We start from the raw sequence: 27,667 nt of genomic DNA, 5'->3' as shown, positions 1-27,667 counted from the left end.
AAAACTATTTATTGGGATTTTGATTGTGTAAATAAAATTTGATAATAAATTATTTTTTTCTTATTGCATTATTTTGTTACAAAGTTGGATAATAAATCTATTCTTAGTTAATTATATGTTTAAAAAGAGGGTGCAGCTGTCGATGGTTCATCTGTCACTGGTGCATCTGTCACTGGTGCATCTGTCACTGGTGCATCAGTCACCGGTGCATCTGTCACTGGTGCGTCTGTCACTGGTGCATCTGTCTCTGGTGCAGCTGTAGATGGTGCATCTGTCACTGGTGCATCTGTCACTGGTGCATCTGTCACTGGTGCATCTGTATCAGGTGCAGCTGTCGATGGTGCATCTGTCACTGGTGCAGGTGTTGATGCTGCCTCGGTGGTACTGCTGTTGGCATTGCACCAGTCCATGAGAACCCAGAGTTTACCTGTGGGGTACCAGACAGTGTTGAATCTCATTTTAAGGAAGTCTCCAATGGTATTTCCGATAAGATCAGTATTGAGGGCTGTTTTAATACCTTCTTGAATAGCCAGAGCTGTGGCATCTCCAATGAGACCCAATCCAGTAATGGAAACCTGTGAAACAAAAAAAAAATATTCGAATGGATTAGAAATATCTGTGATCAAATATTTATAATGCCCTACTAATATCACTTAAATTTAGCTAATGCCAGTATAACTTATATGCACCACTTGCAAAAAAATATTAATCGAATGGATTAGAAATATCTGTGATCAACTTTTTATAATACCCTACTAATACCACTTAAATTTACCTAATGCCAGTATAACATATGCATCACTTGCAAAAAAAAATATTAATCGAATGGATTAGAAATATCTGTGATCAAATATTTATAATACCCTACTAATATCACCTAAATTTACCTAATGCCAGTATAACTTATATGCATCACTTGCAAAAAAAATATTAATCGAATGGATTAGAAATATCTGTGATCAACTTTTTATAATACCCTACTAATATCACTTAAATTTACTTAATGCCAGTATAACATATGCATCACTTGCAAGAAAAATATTAATCGAATGGATTAGAAATATCTGTGATCAAATATTTATAATGCCCTACTAATATCACTTAAATTTACCTAATGCCAGTATAACTTATATGCATCACTTGCTAGTAGTGAATAATATTATTTCTCCAGGATAATTTCCATTTATAACATTTAGTCAAAAATAATTTAGCTGTCAAAGTATAAAGCAAGTAAGTAGTAATAGCATTGCTTGGAGCAACAATGAAATTAAAAGGAAAAAAGTTATAAAAGGTGAAAGGCATTCGTCCGTATTTATGACTTGCATCAGTTCAATGCATTAAGTTAGCATAGAAAAAATAACTTCACCAGGTCGAGCTAGAACCGAAGTGAAGTCGTTTTACCCTGTCGTATTTCGGATTAACGCCCGAAAAATAATTTATGACTCTAGTTACAGCCACTCTGTTATGCTTTCCCTTTTCTACCTGCTTTGTGGTACCGAACCTCCTACTGGTCGGCTGTAGTACTTGAGGATAAATCAGCGCTACCAAAACAATTTTTTTATAAATCGTGAAAAAACGAGTCTTTATCTCCGAGTGAGCGTCGAATTGTGTTGAAAGTGGAAAATTATTTTACTTTAGAAAAAATCAACATGAGACCAATTACATCAGTACTGGCAGTTCAAAAAAGGACAAGTGCAGCTTGTGGAATTTCAGAACGGACCTTGCAAAGAGTTCGCAAAATGAGTGAGGAGGAATTAAGTAAGGAAAATTAAAGGATTCGTTTGCATCCGAAAACCCTCGATTTGCCACAAGGTATTAAAATCTCAATCAGAAATATCATTTATGACATGTACAAAGCAAAAGAACATGTTACAAGAAAGACACTTATTCAAAAAATAAAGGACAGAGAACTTTGTGATATGAGTTTGACCAGTTTATCAAAAGTATTAAAAGCTATGGGTCTTAGATACAAAAAAAAACCAATAATCGTAAAGTGTTGTGCGAGCTGTACAATGTTGTTGGAAAAAAGTGGAAATTTATAAGAAACTATTTAAAAAACAAGAATTCCGAATTTGCCAGACAATTTGTGTTTCTTGACGAAACATGGATTTTTGCGAAAGGAAATAATACTAAATCATCCTGGCAAGATGATTGTACCAAATGCTATTCAAGTACTAGTGCGAGTAATGGCAAAAGATATATTATATTGCATGCAGGAAATACGGAAGGTTTTATACCCAATGCTAGTCTTATATTTTCTCCGACAAAAAAAAACTGATGATTACCACGGAAATATGGACGCCGATATTTTTGAACATTGGTTTGAGGAAAAATTATTAAAAAATCTGGAAAATCCGTCATTAATAGTCTTAGAAAATGCTTCGTATCACACCAGAAAGGAGGAAAAGTTTCCCACAAGCAGCTGGAAAAAAGAAGACTTAAGAAAGTGGCTGTTGGAGAAACATATAGAACACGAACATCTAGTTTTAAATTATTTAAATAAGTGCAAAGAACACATTACTGAGAAAAAATTTGTCGTTGATCAAATGGCACTAAAATATGGTCATGAGGTCCTAAGACTACCACCATATCACTGCCAGTACAATCCAATTGAATTGGTGTGGGGCATCACTAAAAACTACTGTGATAAACATGCATGTAAGACCACCGACGAAGCCAGCGTTTTACAACTCTGGCAGGATGCACTAAACCAAGTCAATGAGGAACAATGGCGGAAATGTATTGAGCATACTGAAAAAAAATTTTAGAGTCATATGAAATAGAAGAAGTTATTGATGAAGTAAGACCTTTATTTATTCGTAATGATAAAGATTCAAATGAGTCGGATAGCGAATCAGATAGTGATAATACCTGTCCATAGATTAAGACGTAGCTAGAAAAATTAACACAAAAGGGTACCAACCACAAAAAAAAAAACAAAAAAAAAATAAAACAATAACCGCATGCAGGAGAGAGCCGGAGGCACGCCGCACGACGCTCTTGAATGCAAGCACCAAAAAAATTAGATTAGCAAGTAAGGTAGATTAAGGACATGACTGGACGAATGACTGGGTATTAGACGACGGATGAAAGGAATCGATGCTTGCTCGCTCTCGACTGCACTTGGTGCAGAAAAGGGAAAGCAAGTATCGGCACACACAACCATCATTAGATCGCCGAACAATTGCTTTGACCGGTAGTGATAAAGCCAAATGGGCTAACCTACCACTTAAATGTAAATACACGGAAATCTCCCATTGCCTGACGGGATTAACCGCGAAATAGTCGAGACCTGGCTCCAACGACCAGGGGACGGAGGAAAGCCGGGGCTGGTTGTACCGCAGGAGGACAACCTACCTCGGTGGGTTTGGGAAGGTGTGTGTGGGAAGTAGGAATAAGTCTTTGTTTTATATAGATATATATTTTTATAGATATATTTATAAAATATATAAAAATAAAAATATAATACAAAATTTTGTATTATATTTGTTAATACTGCCAATGTTAATACTGTAACATCCAGTATTAACATTGGCAAATTTTTTTATGCTTAAATAAAAATAGAGTTTAGTACACGCTGAAAAAGAATTTTTGTTTCTTCAGCATAAATATTAACCACAATATTAATTTTTGAAGTTGCATGTGTAATATGAAAATTTTTTCAAAAACTTTGAACTTCAAGTTTGCAGAAACCAGTGACGATCAGAAGTTTGAAAACTTTTAACCTGTTAATGACCCTGTATATTTCATACTCAATGTTTATAAATTTACATTATGATATTCAATTATTATAAAACATAATACAAAGTTATTTTATTAAAAAAATCTCTAATGTCGTATTATCAAATTAAGTAAACCGTACATTTTTCATTTAAGAACCGCTGACTACCTGAGGCAAATCTGAACAGACACTTTCATTACTTATGCGACAGGCTAAAACGATCCTACTGCTATATATATACATATATATATATATATATATATATATATATATATATATATATATATATATATATATATATATATATATATATATATACAAACTATAGGTCTTAAGTATAATAAAAAACTTACATCTACATCTGCTACATGCCAGCTAACTGTGAAACTATCTACAGTGGCGTTGGGTTGGATTTTACCTGCTTGGATTACTCCAGTCCATTTTGGTTTTTCGATTACTATTCTAAAAAATTATTTTATATTAATTCGATTTTAAAATATTTGCAAATATTGCACATAAATGTGCTCGTTTTAAACATAGAAACATTTTTTATGGTAGATGGAATGTAGGTTCATTACCCCCACCTCGAACCTGAAGGGTCAGTAAATTTTAGTATCGAGGTCTTGTTCTTTTAGGCCGATTATCTGTCATTTGTTTCGAGATCAGCCTTCTCTGTTTGGTTTTTTCGCTTTTTGACATTGTGACAGCTGCCATTGATCATTTTTAACTTGTATCCTAGACACGAGTCCATACAGGGTGCTATCATCCGAGCTAGATCTAAACTCATCAGATATAATAATCATAAAAATACTTACTTGAAATCTCCTTTGTAGTGTTGTGTAAGGAAAAGTTCTTTAACAGTAGCTGCATATTTGCCAGTGATTGTGAAAATGGGCCAATATGTGGTGTAGTCAAAGACTGCCTCGTCGTCAGCGTCATCATTTATTTGTTTAGCTGAGATATCCCAGTCAGCAAGACCAGCCCATCTCAAAGTATTAAGTTCGACTGAAGTGCTAGAAAATTAATAGAAAATTTTAAATTTGAATAAAATACCAAAAAAATATTTAATAGGATACTTTAAAAATCTCATATAAATAGAAAAAATATCAAAAATTTTTAAGAAAATGTACTAGGTACTAATTTGGCTCAACTTTTAGAATAAACGTAATAGTAAGTTAATAAGTCAGTAGTAAATAAAGACAAATAAAGATTAATGCGATAAACAAACGGCAGAGACATTTAGGTATATCACTTTTAGTCAAGGCGCAAGAACCAACAAAATAAAATTTAAACCTAACGAAATGTCATATCCGTTAAGTCTTTAGGAGACAACCTTTATTGAAAGAAAATGATAAATTGTAAAAGAGATCTCCAGACTTTTTTTAAACAATAACCATTCTAAGTAAAAGAAGAAGAATGTGTTTTTATGTACAAAACACAGTTCTATGATTTTATCAATTTAGACTTCATAAGAAATACACAAATATATTAAAAAAATTAAAAAGATTTAGTCCTTTATCTAATATACTTCTTAGAAACAGGTTAATAATAACATTTACTAAAGATTCTGATTAATTAGGGATACTAATAGATGCAGACGTTACAGGTCAGATGGGTCACATAATCTTGTATGCTCTCTCACCTTGCTACACCGATATCTCCAGTCCATGATAAGTTTCTAATAGCCACGTAAGGATCGTGTTGTGGAATTCCCAATTCAGGTACTCCTGGTCTCATTGCTTTGTTGGCACATTTCAGAATTTCATAGCCAGTGTCGAGGTCTTTTCCTAAAATTAAATATATTTTGTTATAATTTGCTTAGATAATGGACAAGTTTTTAACTGATAACATAAATGTTGTTAAATCGTACGATATTTTCAAACAAAAGTATTCTTTTTTTTATTCTATAAACATAGTCGTATCACTAATCACTAATCACTAGTACCTAATCCAGTTGTCAGAAACGAAAATACCACTAAAAATTATACGAACAAGCAAAATTTTGCTGAGAATGTCAATATTAGGACCTCAAAAAAGATGCAAAAGAGTTTGCCACTCCTCCACCCGACCTAATACCACACTTTATAGGGAGAAAACAACAATTTACCAAGAAGCTGTAAGCCCCAGAAAAAAATGTTTCAAACAAGAAATGTAGAACTAGAACATAGGGTCTTCTCTATTTATTACCACAATTGGTAACATTGCTCCTGAATAATCCTTTCCTCTGATACTTGTAGCTTCCTTCGTAACGGTGTTGCAGTCATCTGGCTGGAATGCAGAGACTTCGGACAGTACTGCCAATTTGCTCAGTTTCTAACTTGGCTGCACCGTACTGATGACAACCAAATAGTCAGAAATGCGTATTTACGGTTGCCTTTCACCTTCATCTATTTTCTTTTTTAGTTGCGAGTTGCGAAGCGAGTTTTTCCTTATTTATGTTATACTAGTCTCGCATTAATTAACATTGCTATATATATATATATATATATATATATATATATATATATATATATATATATATATATATATATATTTCTAAAGTATTCAACTAGTGAACTCAGAGGTTTAATCGGTCATTCAGGTTGGCAAATATATATATATATATATATATATATATATATATATATATATATATATATATATCTACGGCATAAAGTGGACTCCGCCCATGTTAAAATTCAGGTTCAATTGAGCTCCGTGGTCAAGTGGATACCGATATACGGAGCTCACTTGGCCATTCCATAATATTGGTTCTGTCGATTCATCAACATGTATAGTTTAATAATTTATAAAAATTTTTTGGCGCCCGTAAATACCCCTGTATCATAAATGTATATCGTTTAGTTCACGTGTATATATTATAGGGGTCGTACAGATCTTCTTCAATGTATATTTGAACCATACGTTTATCGGTTTAAGTAAGCTCTAAGAGTTTGGCAACTGTGTGATTAAACCGTATATTTTCAACACATACCCTGAACGGTTCATATGGGCTCTTTATTTGTATCTACTGTTCGTAGACAGTGCAATCTAATACGCATTACACTGAGTAACAGAGGATATCTTTTTACCTGGTATAACTACGTACTAAAAGGGAACTGGTTCTTTAAAAACAGGTATATAGATACAAAAGGATTTGGGCTTATTATTTAATGAAATATTCGCTTGCATAGGAAATTTTATTTTTCTGCATTTTTAAAAATGTTGTTCTTTTATTTAATATAATTTTATTAGTTCAATGCCGAACTCGATGTTTTTTTTTTTAATTACAGAAATTTCCTAATATATTTTGTTTACGTGAGTATGTCTATGTACGTTTTATGTAAGCATCCGATTAATAAAAAGTAATTTTATTTCATCCAATCTTCTGCGATATCTTGTATAAAGCTTTTTTATTATTTTAGTTCTGGTCTTATTTGTGTACTACATATGATATCTCGATAAAAGGTTATCTCAAAATAAATATGGTTAAGAGCTACAATAGATATTTTTGTGTTAAAATTGGTAGTAGTGTGCACAAAAAGAAAGAATAGTTAATTTGTCTAAAGTGGTATATTCGGCAGCAGATGCATATAGTGCAAGCGTCTATGTTTTAAGGGCGGAAGGATGTGCACCTCACCTGTATTTTTGGTCCAGATTTCGTAATAAGCTTTGTGCTCAGATGCTCAATGTCGGTATTTGTATTATTTTTCAATAAATATGTAGATGGTAGATCCAAGCTCAAAGCTTTTTCCGATAGAAATAGTATGTCTATATCTATAATGTGGTTTTCAGCGATCAGCTATATACCAAATATCCTAGGTTAGGCCCTATATGTGTTTCCTATACTAGAAATTAGTTAGATTCGTGTTTAGCTCATATGTCTGATAAGTTTAAGTAAAGTAAAGTTTCTTGATTTTTAGATATACCCTTAACAGTTATACACATATGTTATTAGAATAGTTGGTCCTAAAAAGGACCAATTTGACAAAATCATATTAAAGGGGTGACTGAAGAATTAGCCGATTAATTAATTAATCATTACCCGGGGTATGCCCGATTGCGGTGGTCTTATTAGTACTTCAATCTTCCTAAAGGCTCGCTTTTTAAACCCCATAAGTAATGCGTAATCTTTTACTTTTTATTAAAAATTTAAATTTTACATGCCGTGTATTACTTTTTGAAGATATGTCAAATCAGATTTGTATAGTAATAATTTTAGGTTCTAAAGAGCCTCTTTGTGGAAAATAAATAAGTTTGTGATATCTGTCACAACTCATATATAGATAATAAAAAAAAACAGTTAAAATAAGTGTAAACCATCTTAACTACATACATCGTCGCCACTGTTCAGGTGAGGGTTTATCACAGATATCAAAGGTTACATTTTAATTCAATGTTCTATTTACGTATCTTCAATATTAAAAAAGTAGAAAAACACATGTTTATGCTTTTATTTTTTTTAATCTATTCTATTTTCTTTCTAGAGTTCCGTCTTTTTTGAACGACCTGTGTTCTTTTTTCAATTGGGCACTTGTCCAAAGCTATGACAAATACTCCTCTGCTATTTTACATTAATATGACATTGATTATTTTCTCTAAACACTCTGTCCTCTGCTATTCTGCATTAATATGACTGATTTATTTTATCTTTCTTGCAACTATTTTAATGTTTATCCTGTGTATCTTCTTCTTCTTCTACTATTTCTTTTTATATAGACATAACTCTGTCTGTTTTTCAATGTGCCTCCAGTAAGTTGCCTTTCAATCGTTTTCGTGGTCGTCCTACTGATCGTCTTCCTATGGGTTAACCGTCTCTTGCCGTCTTTATTGTTTTATTTGTTGTCATTCGGCATATACGATCGTTTCATTCTACTCTTCTATTTCTTAACCAGTTCTTGATGTTCTTCACCTTGCATCTACGTCGTATATCTGTACTTCTAGCTCTATCCCATAGTGTCTTACCATCAATTTTTCCAAGTGTTTTCATCTCTGCTGTGTCATATCCTTTTTGTCCTCTCTGTGTCAGATCTTGTTCCTGCCGCGTATGTCATTATTCGTCTGATGACTGTTTTGTAAATTCTGCCTTTCGTTTCTTTTCCGATATTTTTAGTTCCTCATAATGTTTCATTTAGGCAGCCTGTGGCTCTGCTTGCTCTATTTACTGGGTCTTGCACTTTAGTTTCGAGCTTTCCGTAGCTAGATAATGTGATGCCTAGATATTTAAGCTCTAACACTTCTTCTATTATAATGACCTTCCAGCTCCAATTAACATCTTAGTAAATTTGCTGTTGTAACCATGCATTTTGTCTCTTTTGGGGAAATTAACATGTTAAATTTTCTGGCGGTTATATGAAATTGGTGCAGCATACGTTGTAAATCATTTTCACTTTGAAAGAGTAGTATTGCGTCGTCTGTACAGCAGATTATTTTTAGTTCTTATTTTTTATTATTTCATCCATAATCAGGTTGAATAATAGAGGACTCAGGTAATATCCCTGTTTTATTCCATTGTCACCTTCAATAGGGTCGGTTAGTTCTTCTTCTACTTTTACTTTTATTGTGTTGTTTTGGTATATATTTTCGATCGTTTTGATTTTTCCTAGAGGTATCTCTCTTGCGTACAATAAGGGGATAACGTTTTTTTAATTTGTGTATCTTCTGTATATCATTATTTCTTTTGTGTATTAAAAATTAAATTTTGGTTATTATTTCTTAATATTCTCTTAACGTGTTTATTAATTGTCTTGTTATATGTGTATCAAGATATGTGTGTCATAATAGATTGTAATGATCATCATTTAATGTAATTAAAGTGCTCTTTGCGTTTGCCAATTACTTTCTCACTTCCTCAGCGATAGGTCTTTTTTTCCTCATCAATAACCTTATCCTCGCTCGATATAGCTATTTTAACCCTCTATAGCCCCGTGTGTACTTAAGGCAACACAAGAGTTTTTGATGCAGAAAACTTTTTTAAAACAATGTCCGACTCTAGTATGCCCTCTGTTAATTTCAGGCAACATTTGGTTATACATTTTAATACACTTTGTGAACATATGATGAAACCTATATGGAAATGTTTAACAATATGTCAAATGGAGACGACTGCCTTATTAGTTTGTATTTTCGATCGTGATTTATTGTTATAAATTGTGTACAATTTATATAAAAATACATACAGAGGCATTATATCAGCATTTAGATATTGATTACCGTTGACATTTGTTTATTTTATTGTGTTGTTTCAGTACTGTGATAAAAACAGGTATGTTGCTTTGAATCCACGCTGGACCATATTATTTTAAATTATTTCTTTAAGATGGATACAAAGACGTTCTACGGGAAAAGCAGTAAATATCCGAGGAATACAAAGACTCTGACTTTGATAGTGATAATAAGAAAGTAATAATGAATTTTCCAGGTACTCAGATATCAATCGATCCAGGATCAAATAAAATGGAAAATGAAGACGATTTGTACGAAGCAAATTTAGACCAGGATACCCATTTAGATTTAGACCAAGATGAAGATGAGGGCGATACCGATAAAACAGAAAAACACACTGAACAAAATGTGCTCAAAAGGTCAAAAATGATCGTAAAAAACATTCAGTGGAAGAGTGGTTCCCGAACAGTATTTCCAATTCCAGAATGGAAAGGTAATTTACCAACATGCAAATTATTAGAACCGGAATCCCCTCTACATTATTTTAAAAAGATGATATCTACCAATATGCTGGAAAACATAATAGAACAAAGTAATTTGTATGCACTGCAAAAGAATATAAATAAACCATTAAATATGACACTAACAGAATTAAACCAATTTATTGGATCTGTTCTACTGATGTCAATATATGGCATGCCAAGGACAAGATCATTTTGGCAGAAGGAAACACGTGTTGCTCAAATAGTCGATACTATATCTAGGAATCGCTGGGAAGAAATAAAAACTAAAATGTTCCGTTCATCAACGGTTTAGTTTAAAATTTTCAAAGTATTCCAATGAGTGAAAAATTGTGTATTGATGAACCAATGATACCATTCAAAGAGGCACATTCTTTAAAACAATATATGAAGAACAAACCCAAAAAATGGGGATACAAGGCATTTGTTTTGTGTGATAGCAATGGTATTGTTTATAACTGGGAATTATATACAGGAACTGTTAAACATCCTCTTCATTTACCTAATGTAGACACCAGCGGTAATGTAGTAATAAGAATGTGTAAGATAGTCAAACCAAACAAATACTATAAAGTATATTTTGACAACTGGTTCAATAGCATTCAGTTGCAGATTGAAATGGAAAAACGTGGACTGCAATGTTTGGGAACTGTTCTTCCAAACAGATTGCCTTATTGCCATTTTTCTGATGACAAGAATATGAAGAAACAGGGCAGAGGTACTGTAGAAGAAAAGCACGCTACAGTAAATGGCATAAGACAAACAGCGTTAAAGTGGTACGATAATAAACCGGTTAATTTGCTTAGTACATTTGTTGGTTCTGAGCCTACTTCCTTAGTCAAGAGGTGGGATAAAAAACAAAAATCAAGAATTATTGTATGCTGTCCAAATTCAGTGCAATTTTATAATACATTTATTGGAGGTGTCGATCTTATGGATTCACTAATTGCTCTTTACCGAACAGACATAAGATCTAAAAAGTGGTATCTAAAAATATTTTTTCACCTTCTGGATTTAGCTGTTGTTAACAGCTGGTTGTTGCATCCTCGTGATTACGATTACTTTGAAATTAAAAAGAAAAACCAGTTGCCTTTGTTACAGTTTAAGTCCCACTTATGTAGCGTACTGTTAGTAAGAACTGACCAGATCAAAAACAAAGGACGTCCCAGGCTCAGTGAAATTGAGAACGAAATTGTAAAAAAACAGAGGAGAGGATCTACTGCTATTGTAATACCAAAGGAAGTTAGGCTTGACCAAAGGCCAGTAATTTCTGAAAAAAAGGGAAGATGCAAAAAACCAGGATGCTGTAATACTTCTAAAGTAATGTGCGATAAATGTAAAGTTGCTTTATGTTTTACAACTACAAATATTTGTTTTTTTGAATGGCATAATAAATAAGTATATAACTTGTTTCGTTAGTTTTTGCTAAACACTCCCAAAACACTTCCCAAACGAAATTTAAAAAATCTAAAAAAATTACTAGTTGTTGTAAATGGATATTTGAGCACATATACAAATTAAAACATTTTATAAACAAACAAGTTTACAAAAAAGTAGGGGCAATAGAGGGCTAAGATATTTCTATTTCACTATATGCTCTATGAGTTGGTTTTCAATTCAAATTTGCACCTATGACGAAATTTATAATATCTAAGATCTGGTGCTTTCATATGAAACTGGAATAAAACACTTGTTAGATAATATTTATTTGTTTTGAGTACATTTTTTTTAAAACCTAGTATATAAAAAAATAAATATTTGTCTGTCAACAAATTTCTATATAAAAGTACGAGGCACTATTATTCTTATGCTGTGAGCTTTGCTGCTCTGTTACTTTTATAACGCTTAAGTTTTTTTTAATTTATTGTAAATATTTTTGAGGTGTGTTTAGTTAAATGATCATTTTTAAGGTTAGTACATTTGATTAAATGAAATTGACATTAATTTGATAGTTTCCATTTTATTAGTGTTGATGGTATATGACTAGCATCTGTTGGTACTATATATCAATTTCAACATGTGGAAGTGAGAGCACTTTCTTGTTAGTAATTTCAGTTTAAATTTTGACGAAACCAGAAATAACCCATAATATTCTTTCCGTGTGATCTTAGTATTTCCGTTGATTAAATAGTATAGGGTATCCAATATTTCAATCATCGGTATGTCAGAGTGATTTTTATGAATTTTATATATATTTGCAAAATGAAAAAGAAAGTTTAGTACAGGCAGTTAAACAGCTGATCTGTCAATTTAGAAGTAAGAGCAAGTACCAACTTGCTGAAAAGTATACCCATACACAAAAGGAATAATAAAATGTACTGCACAAACTATAGCGCTATAAGCTATATATAAGCTATATCTCTATTAATAATTAGGATATACAGTATTTTTTCTAATACACCTGGAACGATTGAGTAAATAGGTGAACTATAAAGTAGGTGAATATTAGTGTGGAATTAGAAAAACTTAATAAATCGTTGATCAATTATTCACTATTAGGCAGTTAATGAGAAATGTTGGGAATACATACAAAAAAAATCATTAAACTAGTCACTAAACGGTAACGAAAAATGTTACAAATAAAGGTTAAAACATGCTTTTCAATTCGCGGTAAAAGATTTAATAAAGTTCAGCACACAGTATAAATTCGTAACAAAATTCATATACCAGTAAACGGTACTCGATACAGCAGCAAAGTAATTTTGGCAACAAATATGTAGGTTGTACTTTACCCCATTGGAATCATAGTACCCGCTATGGAAAATGGTGTCTTCTTTGACATCCAGCAACCACAAATGTGAAATTAGGAAAGATTAATGCGAAATTAGGAAAATTCAATGAACCGTTGATCAAATATTCACTATTATATACTTAATGAAAAATGTTGGGAATAAAAAAAAAACATTAAGCTAGTTATTTATAGATTTTCAACAAACATATGATATAATTATAAGATTGTAACTAAAATGCTATGGAAGAACTAGGCATACATAAGAAAAGTAACTGCCAACTTACTTTCAAATGTCCAGTGACCTCAAACAGGAAGATGCCCTGTCTCCAATCGTGTTTACCATCGTTTTGGAGAGCATCTCCCGGAAAGCAAATACAGAAAATCTCACAGTTTAATAATTAAGGTTCTCATATTATACGGACCTTCGACGATAAGTTTAATATAGTAGCGAAAATAATTATTGGTAAGCAAAAAACATTAATACATTAAATAGAAAAAAGCGCAAAAAAGGGTCCTCCAAATCAACGATAATAAAAAAATATATGGCTATCACTTTGAAATGTTTCATCGGTCTAAATATTTGGAATTTAAAAGCACTTTTAACAAAAACACTACAAAAGAGAATAACAACAGAATACAAGCTGGCAATTGCTACGTTTTAAGCAAAAAAATTAAATCCAAAAATACATCCCGCAGTAAAAAAAATAAGAATCTACGTACGTAAGTAAAACACAAACAATGAAAAAATAAAATAAGAGCCGATTGAGCGTCGTAGAAAGAAATAGATAATTATGTTATGAATAAGATCACAAATCAAGACAAAGTGCAAAACAATAACTTTAGCGTTGAGATTTAATTTCTTGTACGACGGTGCAATTTTTATATACCTGTTTGACCTTAGCATTAGTTCCCGGTCGTAAAACACTTCTGAGGGCTTTTCTAGCAATCCTGATCTCAGTAATACCTGAGTTTTACTTACATTATTTTATATATCCTGATTTTAGTAGTTCGCATTACACTTCTGGATTTAAAAGTGTTATGAGGTGATACATATATCAGTTTGCTACCTGAATTTTCCCTTTTATCTCTTATGTGACAACGTTATCTGCGATATCTAAAACGCCCCAATTTTTCAAAATTTTATGGGTCTATTGTTGCGTTATATGCTCTATTCTACATCATCTCTTTTGTCTGTTAATAAATATTTATTTGGTTTTATCGTTACTATTATACCGTTTTTTTGCTGGTAATAGCATTATTCTATAGTATTTTAATATTTAATCTATGGATTAAATTCGGATAGCGGATAGTCATATTCTTTACTTTCTCGGAGAATTTATAGTGTAACACACAAAAACCGTATTAAATTGCCAAAAACTTCCTTGCATATTCTATTTATTTATGAGGGGCAGCAGCAATATCAGTACCTACCATAATAATGCATATAGTCCTGGACTGGCTAATCGTTGGATAATAGGAAACATGGATGTAGCAGTTTTAATGGTTTGGTGACTGCTTACTGAAATCGGGGAGCAGAGATATCAGTACCAAGTTAATGACTATAGGAGTTGCGGATACATTTTCTGATAATTTAGTTCCTCCCTTTTTTTTAATATATACTATAGAAGTCTCAAGTACAGGTCTCATTGGTACAGGTAATTGTTAAAGATGCATAAGGTATTTAGACATCGTTTTTTGTAAATTGAATGTTTTAGATTTTCATATGTATAAACTTGACGTGAACTAATTTGGACTCGTTTAGTTTAGGCTCTAATAGGTATACTATTTGTAGGTTAAACTTCCATGCTATACTTTAGCAAAGGCCTAAGCAATGTCAAAAAAGACTAGCACAATTTTTTTTTCTAAAACGTATTTCTCAACAAGTTTCTTACTTAGTTATATCGATAATTCTGTATATTCAATTAATCATGAGATACTTTTTATCTCTGAATAAAAATTATCGGTTTGGAATCAGCTCCTTTTTTATTATTGGTTTCATGAACTTATATAAATAAATATAACCTGATTTAAAGTAAAGCTGAAGTTGGTTTTTAAATGCACACTTTAATACTCTGTTTTTGTTTGCCTTATTTTTAGACCTTTTGCTCAAGCGCCCATCTCCATTGTCTCAATCATTAATTCAATTATCTCTCCTTATCTCTTACTAACACCACATCGTTAGCATACATCAGGCACCAAGGAATATCTCCTTGACATGTTTTCGTTAATTTTTCCAACACTAATTAGAAGAGATAAGGGATTAGCACTGACCACTGATGCAATACTATTCTCAAATGAAATTTATCAGTCTTACCCTCACTTGTTCTAACATTAGTTTTCCATTACTTGCCTTATGATAAAAATTGCATCCGTTGTTGATTTGCCTTGCATGAATTTAAACTGAATATTTCTGTTTCTTCCTGTATCGTACTATCAATTATTCTCTCCCATAGTTTCATGGTGTTACAGAGTAGTTTTAGGGCTCTATAGTTTGTACAGAGTTTACCATCTACTTTGTTTTTGTATACAGGTACTAAAATGCTACTTCTCCATTCATCCGGTATTCGCCTTACTTTCAAAATTCTATTAAATAGTCCTGTTAGCCAACTTGTTCCTGATTTTCCTAATGCTGATCATATATATCCAGGGATGCCATCAGGACCTATGCCTTTTCTTTTTTCATCTTATGTAGCTCTTAAATTACTTCCGCGGTCGTCATTTTCGGCACCATTGCTATTACTGTCTCTGTTGCCTCTATAGATGCTTTCTCAAACTCTTAGTTTAATTGGTCGTTAAAGAACTCCTTGTAGCTATTTTTTACATCCTTTCCTTGCATAAATAGTTTAATGTATTTATTTCGTATACATTTAATCTGATTAAAATCTTTGGTTTTCTTTGCTCCACTTTTAGCAATTTTGTATATGTTTTTTTCTTAGTACTCAGTTCATTGTACAGCTTTTCATGCGCTCCTACCTTAGATTGTGCTACCGCACATTTGCTTCCTCTTTATCTATTTGATACTTTTGATAATCTTATTCTGATATTTTTTCTTGTCCCTCCTTATATAATCTTCTCTTGTGTTTTATATTGTCTTAAACATCGTCTGACTATCTATATTTACCAATTTTTAAGTCAATTTTCTGAGATTTTTTCAAGTATTTTAGTTACACCCTCTTTAATAATTTTTGACACATTTCTCCAAATTTCATTATGACCTTTTTCCATATTCCAACACATTCTTTTTTTATTTCTGTTCTAAATTGAACTACTTTGTCGCTTGTTAACGTCAATTAATTGTTTTTGTGACTCTTCTCGATATTTTGGTTTTATTTCATATTTTACTTGTATATCTAGTACCAGCACTTTATGCTGTTGGCTTACAGTTTCACTAATTATTACTTTAGAGTCTTTACATAAGGGATTGGCTTACGATCCATATTTGGAATTGATTTTGTCTGCTTTTAAATTGGATAAGTTGGCTTTCTCTTTTCTAAAAGCATGTACTAACAGTGGACTAGGTATGGCCACTGTTAGTACATGCTACTGCTAATTCCAGCATATTATCTGCCATATTATTTGCTGCTAATAGCATTCTAATATTTCATCTATAGATTAAATCCGTATAACAAATGGATATTTTTCACTTTCTCGGAGTAATAATATTCTAACATAAAAAATCCTATTAAATTGCCAAAACCTTCCTTGCATATTTTATTCACTTATAAGGGACAGCAGCAATATTAGTACCATAATAAGGGTATAGTCCTGGACTGGCTAATCGTTGGATAATAGGAAGCATGAGTGTAACAGTTTTAATGTTTTCGGGACTGCTACCTGGTATGGGGGAGCAGAGATATCAGTACCAAGTTATTGCATATATGAATTGTTGCTTGAACTTTATTAATATTAAACAGCACTATATAAACAGCACTATATTCTATAACACAAGAAACACTGTTATAAAACAGTCGAATAATATACAGATTCTCAATTCAAATATTCAAAAAATTAAAGAACAGCTTACTAAAATAGAAATCGCCTATTTAAAATGCAATCCATTAATGGCCCAAAGTACCAAGCACTTGTAGCATATGGTAATGATATTGATCTCATAAGAAACTCTCTCCCGTCTGCGACATCTTCAACAAAGTGAAGAGAACACGAAAAATGTTTTACTTAAAATCAACAAAATGAAAAACAAATACAAGCAAATCAACAGAAGAGAGCAATTCAATCTAGATTGTGAATAAAACAAGTAATGTTTTTATCTAAGGGGACGTCATAGAATTTTTGGAGAAATTTTCTCTAATTTAATATGTCGTAAGCGGCATTTCGATTGACAAATACTACCCCTAATACCTGATATCTTTCGTACCCGTTGTTGATTTTTGCAACAACGGGTACGTTATTACATACTTTATAAGTATTACGAATAAAAATAAATAAGCAAGAAGAATGTAAGTGTACTATATTTAAACCAAGTGACAGAAAAAAGAATATTATACATACATGTACTTCTAAATTAAAAATTATATGCCTGACAACGCAAGATACAAAAAACAATGATTTAACATTGAAAACAATGATAGCTTGCACAAGCGACAAAGTATTTAAAACGATAAGGCCGAACATATTATATGTAATTGTAATAGATATGTTGGCTAAAATTATACCATAAGACACCGAAATATTATATCTATGTGTTTATGTGTATCTAAAGTATAGTAGTATATTGAATTCCCTACATTAAAAAATCGAAATATTTAAATTAGACAGTAAAAAATTATAATTTTAAGATTGATTTATAAATTATTATAATTTAAATTTTACTGCTTGATGAAACAAATATTGTAAGTCATACACTATAGCAATCGAAACATCGGAAAGTACATTTATAATATAATAAATATTTCAGTGCCAATGTATTAAAAAAAATTCTAGTACATAAACATGGACACTTGCCTATTCAAAGTTTATAATAGACACTAATTTCAGTTTATCTATAATTAAAGCAAGTAATATAAATTATAATTATTAAAATATTTAACTACATTAACCAAGTACGTATTTGTGAAATTTCTCGATGACTAAATTGATTGATATTTAAATAAATTTGAAGTTCCAAAACGTACCTGCTGTAAAATTTAAAAATCTACAACTAATCAAATTATTGGCAACATCGGAGGAGTTTAGTTGGGTACGCAAAGAAATGTATACGGATCCCAAAAGTGTTTTAACGTATTACAGAGTCCACTTAATCCGACGTGTTGGTCGGAGTCCACATAAAGCGCTACCCAGATAATAATATACACGGTGTATATTCGCCTGGAGTTAGTATAATACCGTTTTAGTACGGAGCTCTCATTAACCGCTAGATCTATATATATATATATATATATATATATATATATATATATATATATATATATATATCGATACACCTGTTCCAACGGGTAACAACTCTGTAGTAACGGTCTGTGAAGATGTCACACATATTTTTTTGTCATAAAATGATACTTTTTTTAATTCCAAATTTAAAAAATTCCAAAAAGTGTAACAATTCGAGTTGTTTTATTTTGTAACTGATTTCTTTTTCTAAGCGATCTATTTTTTCAATTCCACCGTAAAATTTCTAAATTTTACACTTCAAAATTGTCAATATTGCTTAGACTTGGTTGACTTTTTGAGATTGGCATAGCCAATTACAGTTTCGTAGGAGCCTAATGATTTTACACATTCGACAAAGAGTTATTTCAAAGTTATTTGCATACTTTTGATTATTTTGAACGTTTTGACTAAAATGGATGCAGACTAAAATGTCCGACGAAAATAACTGACGAAGAGAGGCAACAGATTTACACAAGTTATTAGTCTTTATCAGAAATCAACAGACAACGGGACTTCTTAGTGAAAAATCTTAACCCTATCAGGCCTAAATATTCTACAATGCAATGTAAGTACAATGGATTCTATTTCAATTTACATAAAAATGAAATTAGAGTCTGTAAGACCTATTTTAAAAATACATTGAATATAAACAACAGAGTTATACTTACAGCTTTAAAGAAGATTACAACAAATTTAGGTTTCAAAGAAAATGAAAGAAGAGGTGGTAATGAAAAGGCTGGATGTCCAAGGATAGATGATGAAAGAAAGAATTTTGCAAGAAGACACATCGATTCTTTCCCTGTAATAGAATCTCATTACTGCCGAGTACGCAACCAAAGAACATATTTACAGGGAGATTTAAACTTATCTGAAATGAATCAATTGTATTTGAAGCAGTGTACAGAAAACAGTTGTCAGCCTATTAAAAAGCATTTATATGAAAATATTTTCAATACTGAGTATAATAATTCGTTTTTCCAGCCAAATGCATGTTGTTTCTGTGAATATTTTAAAAAGAGAGGCTGAGAAACCAGGAGACTTACATTAAGTGACAGAAGTGATTTTTTTTATAATCGAAGGCTTGCCTGTAATAAATTCACCATTTACGATATAAATAATAAACAAGGACATTGCTATTTATGGCAGGAAAGAGGAGCTTGTAGAGGTGTTACTGAAATTGTTTGCTAAAATGTTTGAGGGATCATGTTACGATAAAACATGTCATAATTATTTTACTCAAATAATTGCCCTTGTAATTGAAAGCATTACTCATAAGGTTTTTGAGGTAAGACACACCCAGTACGAGGGCGGTGCAATGCATGCTCTTATAGAACGTGAAAAAAACGTGCTCTGAAAGGGTGACCACCGTATGTATCTTCACAACTAACACCTATAATAAATTTGGCAAAGAAAAATGGAAAACCCTATATTACTAACGAATTTCGTGATTTCATCGATATTAAAGCTTTGGTTAAAAACACAGATAACTATACCCACAATAACAGCGAAGAAACAATTAAATGGAGTGATGTGCATATTGTTCAAGTAGAAAAATCAGCTCCCTACACAATTTTCAGAATTCAAAAGTATAAATGTTGATCGGAGAACAAGAGGACAGCGAGCAGACGTTAAGCTAAACCCTGCTTAAAGCTATCCACCAGGTATTTCACCTTTAAAGAAAAAGGCCTAATTTTCTTGGCCATATCTGTGTCGATTCCCAGATAAGGGCATATTGGGATTTTTATCACGGCCTTCCTCTATCCTCCACAACGGAAGACGGAGAAAACGTATTATCAGATTAATAAATTAAGGTTTTGTAGTATACTTAATAAATAGAGAACAATACGTCTTTTTTGTTTTATTCAAAGAAATCTCGTACCTAATTTGAACTTTCAATGAAATATGAAAAATCTTCTGTTCCAAAGTGTAACAACTAGACAAATACCTTCAAATTACTTATTATATAATTATGTATATATTTCTTTTTTAATAACATCATAGTTTAGCTTGCTTGTATCTTTTGAAACATTAATAAAATATATCGATTAATATTATATTCAGAAGAAAATCATAAAATTAGACATGAGACATGAATTGTCTCTCTCAATTCTTTGTTATTTTTTAATTTTATCTAGGTAATAATTTAATTTTATTTCTTTAATATAGGTAATAATTACCACTAATAAAGTAGTCAAACTCGCTTTGCTGTAACTTCAATATAAATAAGCAATTAAAAAAAAATGGCCCATGCTCAACTTTTCTACGCTCCCAACAATTGTTTTAATGGACACTAATGTTTATTTAAACAGGTTATGGTGGAATTTCAAATGCCGCTTCATCTTATTAAACTAACGGAACTTACACTCACAGGCGTAGAGAGTGTAGTCAGAATCCAAAACGTCTTTTCAAGACCCTTCCATTGTAAAAATGGACTGAGACAGGAAGATGGACTGTCGTGTCTCTTTTCTCTCACTAGAAAAATTAATACGAATGGCACCATCTTTAATAAATCTGTACAAGTGGTCGGATATGCAGATGACATAGACGTTATTGCTAAGTTCACAGAATCTCTGATCGAAGCATTGCGATCACTAAGGGCGTCTGCAGTGAGAATAGGATTAAAAATAAACGCACAGAAAACCAAGTATATGTATTGTACTAGATCAGGCAACCAGATACCTAGACTAATAATTGATAATCTGGAACTGGAAGGACACCTTCCACAGAAAAATTAAAGTTACCATATATAAAATACTAATAAGGCCAGTGTTAACATACGGGTCTGAAACGTGGTCACTTACACAGAACGACCAAGAATTGCTTAAACGTTTCGAGAGAAAAATTCTAAGGAAAATATATGGAGGAGGAGGAGGGTTTGTGGCGTAGGCGTTACAACTGAGTTATACAGAAGTTTTGGGGAAATTGACGTTGTAAAATGTATTAAATTAGCACACCTTCGATGGATAGGACATGTAATTAGGCGAGATGAAGATGAAACGATCAGAAAAATTTTCGACCGAAGAGGATCAATGGGAAGATGAGTCAGAGGAAGACCAAAGCTTAACTTAAACAAATCAAGATAACATAGAGGATGATCTAAAATCCATCGGAGTTAAAGTATGGAAAAGAGTTGCCAGAGACAGGGGCGAATGGAAGATTGTTCTGAAGAAGGCTTTGGCTCATAAGGTGCTGTAATGCCACTGATGATAAATGTTTATTTACCTTCAACCAATTACAGAACTATTAAATAAAAGTAATATTTTTTTAAATATTTTATTGTATTATTAATTGTTTATTTCATGAAAATAAACTAAAATTTTTAAAAATTATCCAAAATAGATTTGTAAATTTTCAGAACGTTTGCGTTTCTATCAGATCATCCTCAGTAAAAAAGTCTATATACTATTTGATACTAGCCACATGATGAGATCAGATGACCCTTAAATTACTTAATTTGAGTAACTAACATTGTAATTAATAAGACACTAGCTCGATGTTATAGGACTAGGTTTTTTAAGGGAACGTACAATTTTCCAGTTCGAAAAAGGGAATTTTATTCCTTGAGAGTTAACAACCAACTGTTGACAGAAGGTCGATCTGATCGATGATAATCTTTTATTATCGATCCATGACCAGATACAAAAAACTTTGGAATTAAGTTAAACCTAAAGTTAAATAAACTTTAGTCAAAAAATTTTCACAAATCATTTATAAAGGAAAATTAATGAGAAAATGTATCTTTAATTCAGTATATAACATCGAGGTGATTCGTCAAAATAGACTAAGATCTACATTTATTTCGAAAAATATAGTAAGAAAATACTTAAAGTATGAATTAATGTTATGAGAAGCGTTCTTAAGATTTTTCTAAGACTATTTCATGAAAAAATCTGATGCAAATGCGAAAAAATTACACGCGATTTGATCTTCGAAAAATTCCCGGAACTAGAGCTGCACTGTTTGCGATGATGCTCTGTTGAGAAATTTAATCTGGAACAATATGGTTTAACGTGTTTAAAGTGCAGATTTTTAAAAAGCTTTGATGAAGTTTTACATGTAAAATGAATAAATGTACTAAAAAATATAGGAATCCGTGACAAAGATAAACGCATCATAAAAATTTGTACTGGAATCGACATGCAAAAATTAAAAATAAACATATCAAAGATATATCTATATAAAGAAGAGTTAGACAGGATTATATTCTTAATAAATATTTAATTTGTACTCGGGTCCATTGTTCAAAAAAGCACATTTAACGATATGAAATAAAAAAAATGGGAATTACTTAATGATTAGATATGAAGATGATACGGTAATTCCATTAGACTAGTATAAAGTACATCCAAATTCTACTGAATCTTATACATTCAGTAGGTGAGCAAATAAATAAACATCAAAATAAACGAAAATAACATTAAATTTTTATTTTGCAGCCGCAACACATTCAAATGCCCAAGTCGAATTAAATGGAATATACATTGACATAGTTAACAAATTACATATTATTATAAAGCCCGAAGTTGATCCAGATGTAGAAATAAAACACAGAATTTACTAAAGCCATCATGATCACATGGTAATTCGCCTTTGTAATAATCATCTAAACTAACACAAATGAATTGCTATATTTGGTTGTTAATTAAAGTAAAAGCACGGATTCTAAACGTACTAACAATAAACCAAAAATAAGCATTAGCTCAGCAAGACTACTGAGATCATAAAAGCATCAAGCAGAGAAAGCTGAAGTATTTCGGACATGTAATGAGAGGTCCCAAATATAGGTTGCTACAATATATTATGCAAGGAAAAATAGCAGGCAAACGCAGTCCAAGACGAAGAAGAATCTCAAGGTTAAAGAACTTGCGAGATTGGTATGGTGTTGTTACAAGCATGCTATTTAGGGTGGCAGTGAATAAAATTAAGATAGCTATGATGGTAACCAACGTTCTGAAAGGACATGGTAAATGAAGAAGAAGATATATAGATAAATGGTAAAGATTTCTTAGAAGGCTCATATTACTAACAATGAGGTATGGAGAGAAATCAACAAGTATAGACAATAAATAAAAAATACTAATTGTGTCGTCTTCTAACGATGGTTGGCTGGCGATCACTTATGTAAACGTAAAATATCTGTTCAACACTGAGGTTAGTCCAATCTCTGATATTCCTTAGCCAAGATTTCCTCTTTCTTTCTCTTTATTCTTCCTTGCATGATGACGTGCAGAAGAGTGTATTGATCGCTTTCAATTATGTGGCCCAAATACGATGTTTTTCTTATTTTAATTGTGTTCATAAGCTTCCTGTCATGTTCAACTCGTCTTAACACTTCTTCGTTTGAGACTTTTCAGTCCAAAGAATTTTCAGAATATGCCTATATAGCCACATTTCGAATGCCTCTAATTGTTTAGAGAAGCAAATTTTATTCAGTTCAGATGTATCACAGAGAAAAACAGTAAAATTGTAGTGTTCAGTAAAATACTACTAAAACTACCAAACTGCTGAACTGAAAAAAAGAATAACTTTAGCATGGGTTGTACATGGAGCTCAATCGAACATTTTTAAGAGCAACATGTCAAATTATTTGAAAAAAAAAGACGTTCGACCAATGTTCTTCCAGCCATGACTTATCGCGCTGAAACACTTTCCTTATTCCAGGCTACAGCAACCAAACTTAAAGTAGACCAAAGACGAATGGAATGCTCGCTTGAACTGACTCTCAGAGACATAATTAGAAATAAAGAAAGAGCAAGGATATGCCATAAAGCGCATAGCATGGCTAAAGTGGAACTAGGTAAGCCACGTAGCTAGAATAAATGACGGTTAGCGATCCAAAAAATTACACGAGCTGCCATAAGAAGCAAAGATAGACAGCCTTTACGATGGACAGACGACGTCAAAAGAAATTTTGGGGGATTGGGGATTGCCTGCAGGAAGCTGACGAGAGAACTGGAAGAAATTAGTTAAGGCCTATGTTCAACTTTTGACGCAAAGGCTTTATAATGATGATGATTAGACAAATGCTAGGAAAGTATTGGAAGTATAATAAAGAGGTATAAGCATTTAGGCTTATGATTCAATTAATCGTTTAAAACTATGGAATGCAATGGCTGAGCTGACCATACCGACGCTAGCATACTAAGCATACTATCTGCGGTAACGTCAATGTATTTAAGTAACCGATTTGCTTAAGTTAGAGTAGGATGGAACACATCAAATGCTTTCTGGCATTAAAATATGTCATGCAAAAAATATATGTGAAAATTAAACCAGACATAACTGCTCGGAGAGCAAAGATCGTTCTTGCCTATGCCGATGACCTAGATACAGTAGGATAATTAACATGAAGCTAAGGATATTTTCTCAATTTCTCAAAAAGTTGCATTAAATATAGGTCAATAATAAATGAAGAAATAACAAAATACATTAGGCAAATTACAGATGGCGAATAAGGCAAAATATTACTATAGACGATCTTAACTTCGAGATGGTTAAAGAATTTATATATCTAGGAAAAACAAGCACCAATGGCAACAAAGTAGAATGCGTTTTAAACGCGAATACTGGCGAGAAGCAGATCTTTCTTTGCAATGCAACATCTGGTGAGGTCAAAACTTCTCTCATGAGGTGCAAAAAAACAGTATTGGTAAAAGCAATTTTATGAAAAAATATAGAAGAAAACTTAAAAAATTATAAAGATGGAATAAATTTCAGATTAATATAAAATCAGCATTTTAGATTTTTTGTTTTAAAACAAAAATAATTTTAAACAATCTACATACATTATTATAATGGCATTTAATAATCTAGTAAATAGCTTAGTAATAAATAATTGACCAAAATGCAAATAAAAAGTAGATTTTTTACATAAGGTCTAATGGAAAAATTAAGGGAAAAAATAAGTTAATATTATATTGCAAATAGTGAGAATATATCAGAGAATGAATGATTTTTCATTTTTTTGTATTAAATAAAATTTTAAGTTAATATATATAATTAAATCTATTTTGACAAAATATCCAAATAAAAAAATTTGTAAAAACTTACCAGCAGAAGCGAAAGTGGCTAAGCCCAAGAGCAAGATGATTTTACTGGCAAACATGTTTGCTATTAGTTCTTTCCAAACTGTGGTCCAGTTTCGAAATGTCTTGTATTTATACCCAAAATTATTGATGCTGCTTTTGATAACAAACTTCACAGGGACTAAGTACAAGTCATTATTACCTAAACATAAAATTCTATTCAAATCACCGATTTGGAGTGGTCTCACTTAAAATATCGCAAGGAATTTCCCAGTATTTTTTTTATTTTTGATATATTTTCTAACGAAACATCTATTAGAACACTGCCAAAGCTGTTGGAGATTATTTTTATTAATATTAAGGCAAATAAATAAATAATCATCCAAGGCATGGAAGTGTAATCTGGTGTACCAAATATTAGGGAGCTGTGATCTCATTACCAAAGGGGGTTGGATTTATTGATGGCCGAGATAAATTCTCAGGTGTGACTAATCATTACATATCTCCTTCTGATTGAATCTAACAAGGACTGCGGCAGGGTATGTAGGTAATACACCCAAAATCATCACTATTACATGAAGATGACAGAAAGACAGAAATGAGCCGAACTTAAAGAAATGAAATGAAAAAGGAAAGATGAGGCTTGGGTGAAGATGACAATAATAGATTTAATTGTTCTGATTAATAGATAGCATTCATGATCTGAGATAGCCAACACTACAAAAATGATATACACTAAATCAGTATACTGTAGCCAACACATACGAAACGCCAAAATAAATAAATAAAGTCGACTTTACACTACATGATTTATCATGTGATTTGTCATATGATTTGGTCATGAAGTGAAATTTACATGTTTACACTGTGTGATTTGTCATATGATTTTGTCATAAACACTGTCATGCGGCTCTTCATAGCTTGTCACAGGAGAATTGGACGGTACCTATTCCGCATGATAAAATCATATGATTTTCGCTAATAATACCGGTAACACCAACATATTTAACTACCGTGACTTATTCTTATGTCAATTCAGCAACATTCTCTTACCGAGAGACAACATTCTTTACTTATTTATTTTTTGTTTGTTGCATTGATATTTAACCTATTATCTATAATGTGTGCTATTGTGTCGTATTTTGTGTCGTATTTTTCTTTTATTATTTATTTAGTTTATTTTATTCTTAGTTTAGTGTTTTATAGTCTTCTTAGTCATAATTTTAGTTTAGTTTCTTTATTAATTATTTTTAATTTGGTATAATATCAACATTAAATTTGATATACCCTGTCCACGATTTCTTCGTAAGAGCCACCTGCAAGCCCAAAGGCGTCTATTCTTTTTCTTCTTACTGCTGTACGCTGTACGTAGTTGCTGCCGGAGTATTATTATTAAAAGTCGGGAAACCAATACAATCAAAGATTTATTTCCATTATAATAGTTTAAAAATCTAATAGTTGCTACCTATATTATGTCTAAAGGCCGGTTTTCATGCTACGTCTTATTGTACGTTTTGTTGGGTAGGACAAATCCTATACAATAAAACGTGGCATGTAAACAGCAAAACGTACGTCTTGTCGAATCGAAATGAAATCCAAGGTCAGATCGTAGAAATGATGGGAGAAGCATAGTTTTGCGAGAACTGATAGGATAAAACGTTACGTAAAAATACATGTTCAGACAAGTCGTCCGATATTGACTTATTTGACGACTAGTTCCACTGCAGTTCGTTTCATTTTTCCCAAAAAAAGCCTAATGATGTCAGATTTGCGGCAATGCACCCACGATTTTCTCGGGGAATTTATTAAATTGTATAAAAGTTTTTAAGTAGTTATGTTTTAAAACCAAGTAGATTGCATTACAGGTTTCAGGTATTATTTGGCTTAACGCTGGTTTGGATATTATGATTGTGAACTCCAAGTCCTTGACGCTGCGTCCTGTTGTAAGATATCTGAGAGTTGCTGTGAGTCTTTCATGGGGTGTAATGGCTTTTCTCATGGGGTGTCTTATTTCAATATGTATGGTGTTACAAACTCTATCCATTGACAATAGGCTGAGGTGTCCATTCGCAAATAATTGCGCCAGTCATCTGGTTCGCCTCTTTTAGTAACGAGACGTGGGAATACTGGCTTCTTT

General features: G+C 32.0%; 2 protein-coding genes across 5 annotated transcripts in view; one reads left to right on the top strand and one right to left on the bottom strand.

The window, feature by feature from the left end:
• Window positions 1-27,667, top strand: part of H2.0 (Homeodomain protein 2.0) — a 160,288-nt gene that overhangs the window by 41,270 nt on the left and 91,351 nt on the right. The gene's annotated exons all lie outside the window — the stretch shown is intronic.
• On the bottom strand, window positions 45-25,711 carry LOC140432366 (uncharacterized). Its single transcript, XM_072520214.1, has 5 exons — window positions 25,556-25,711; window positions 5,364-5,508; window positions 4,537-4,734; window positions 4,075-4,183; window positions 45-575 (listed from the first exon to the last, which is right to left on the bottom strand). Exons 1-5 carry the CDS (start codon window positions 25,608-25,610, stop codon window positions 120-122), a joined length of 963 nt encoding a protein of 320 aa, XP_072376315.1. The 5' UTR covers window positions 25,611-25,711; the 3' UTR covers window positions 45-119.

This window comes from Diabrotica undecimpunctata, chromosome 1 (assembly GCF_040954645.1).
Source record: "Diabrotica undecimpunctata isolate CICGRU chromosome 1, icDiaUnde3, whole genome shotgun sequence".
In the NCBI taxonomy this organism is placed as follows: domain Eukaryota; kingdom Metazoa; phylum Arthropoda; class Insecta; order Coleoptera; family Chrysomelidae; genus Diabrotica; species Diabrotica undecimpunctata.
The sequence above is the reverse complement of the archived record's forward strand: the minus strand, read 5'-3'. Positions and strand labels throughout refer to the sequence as shown.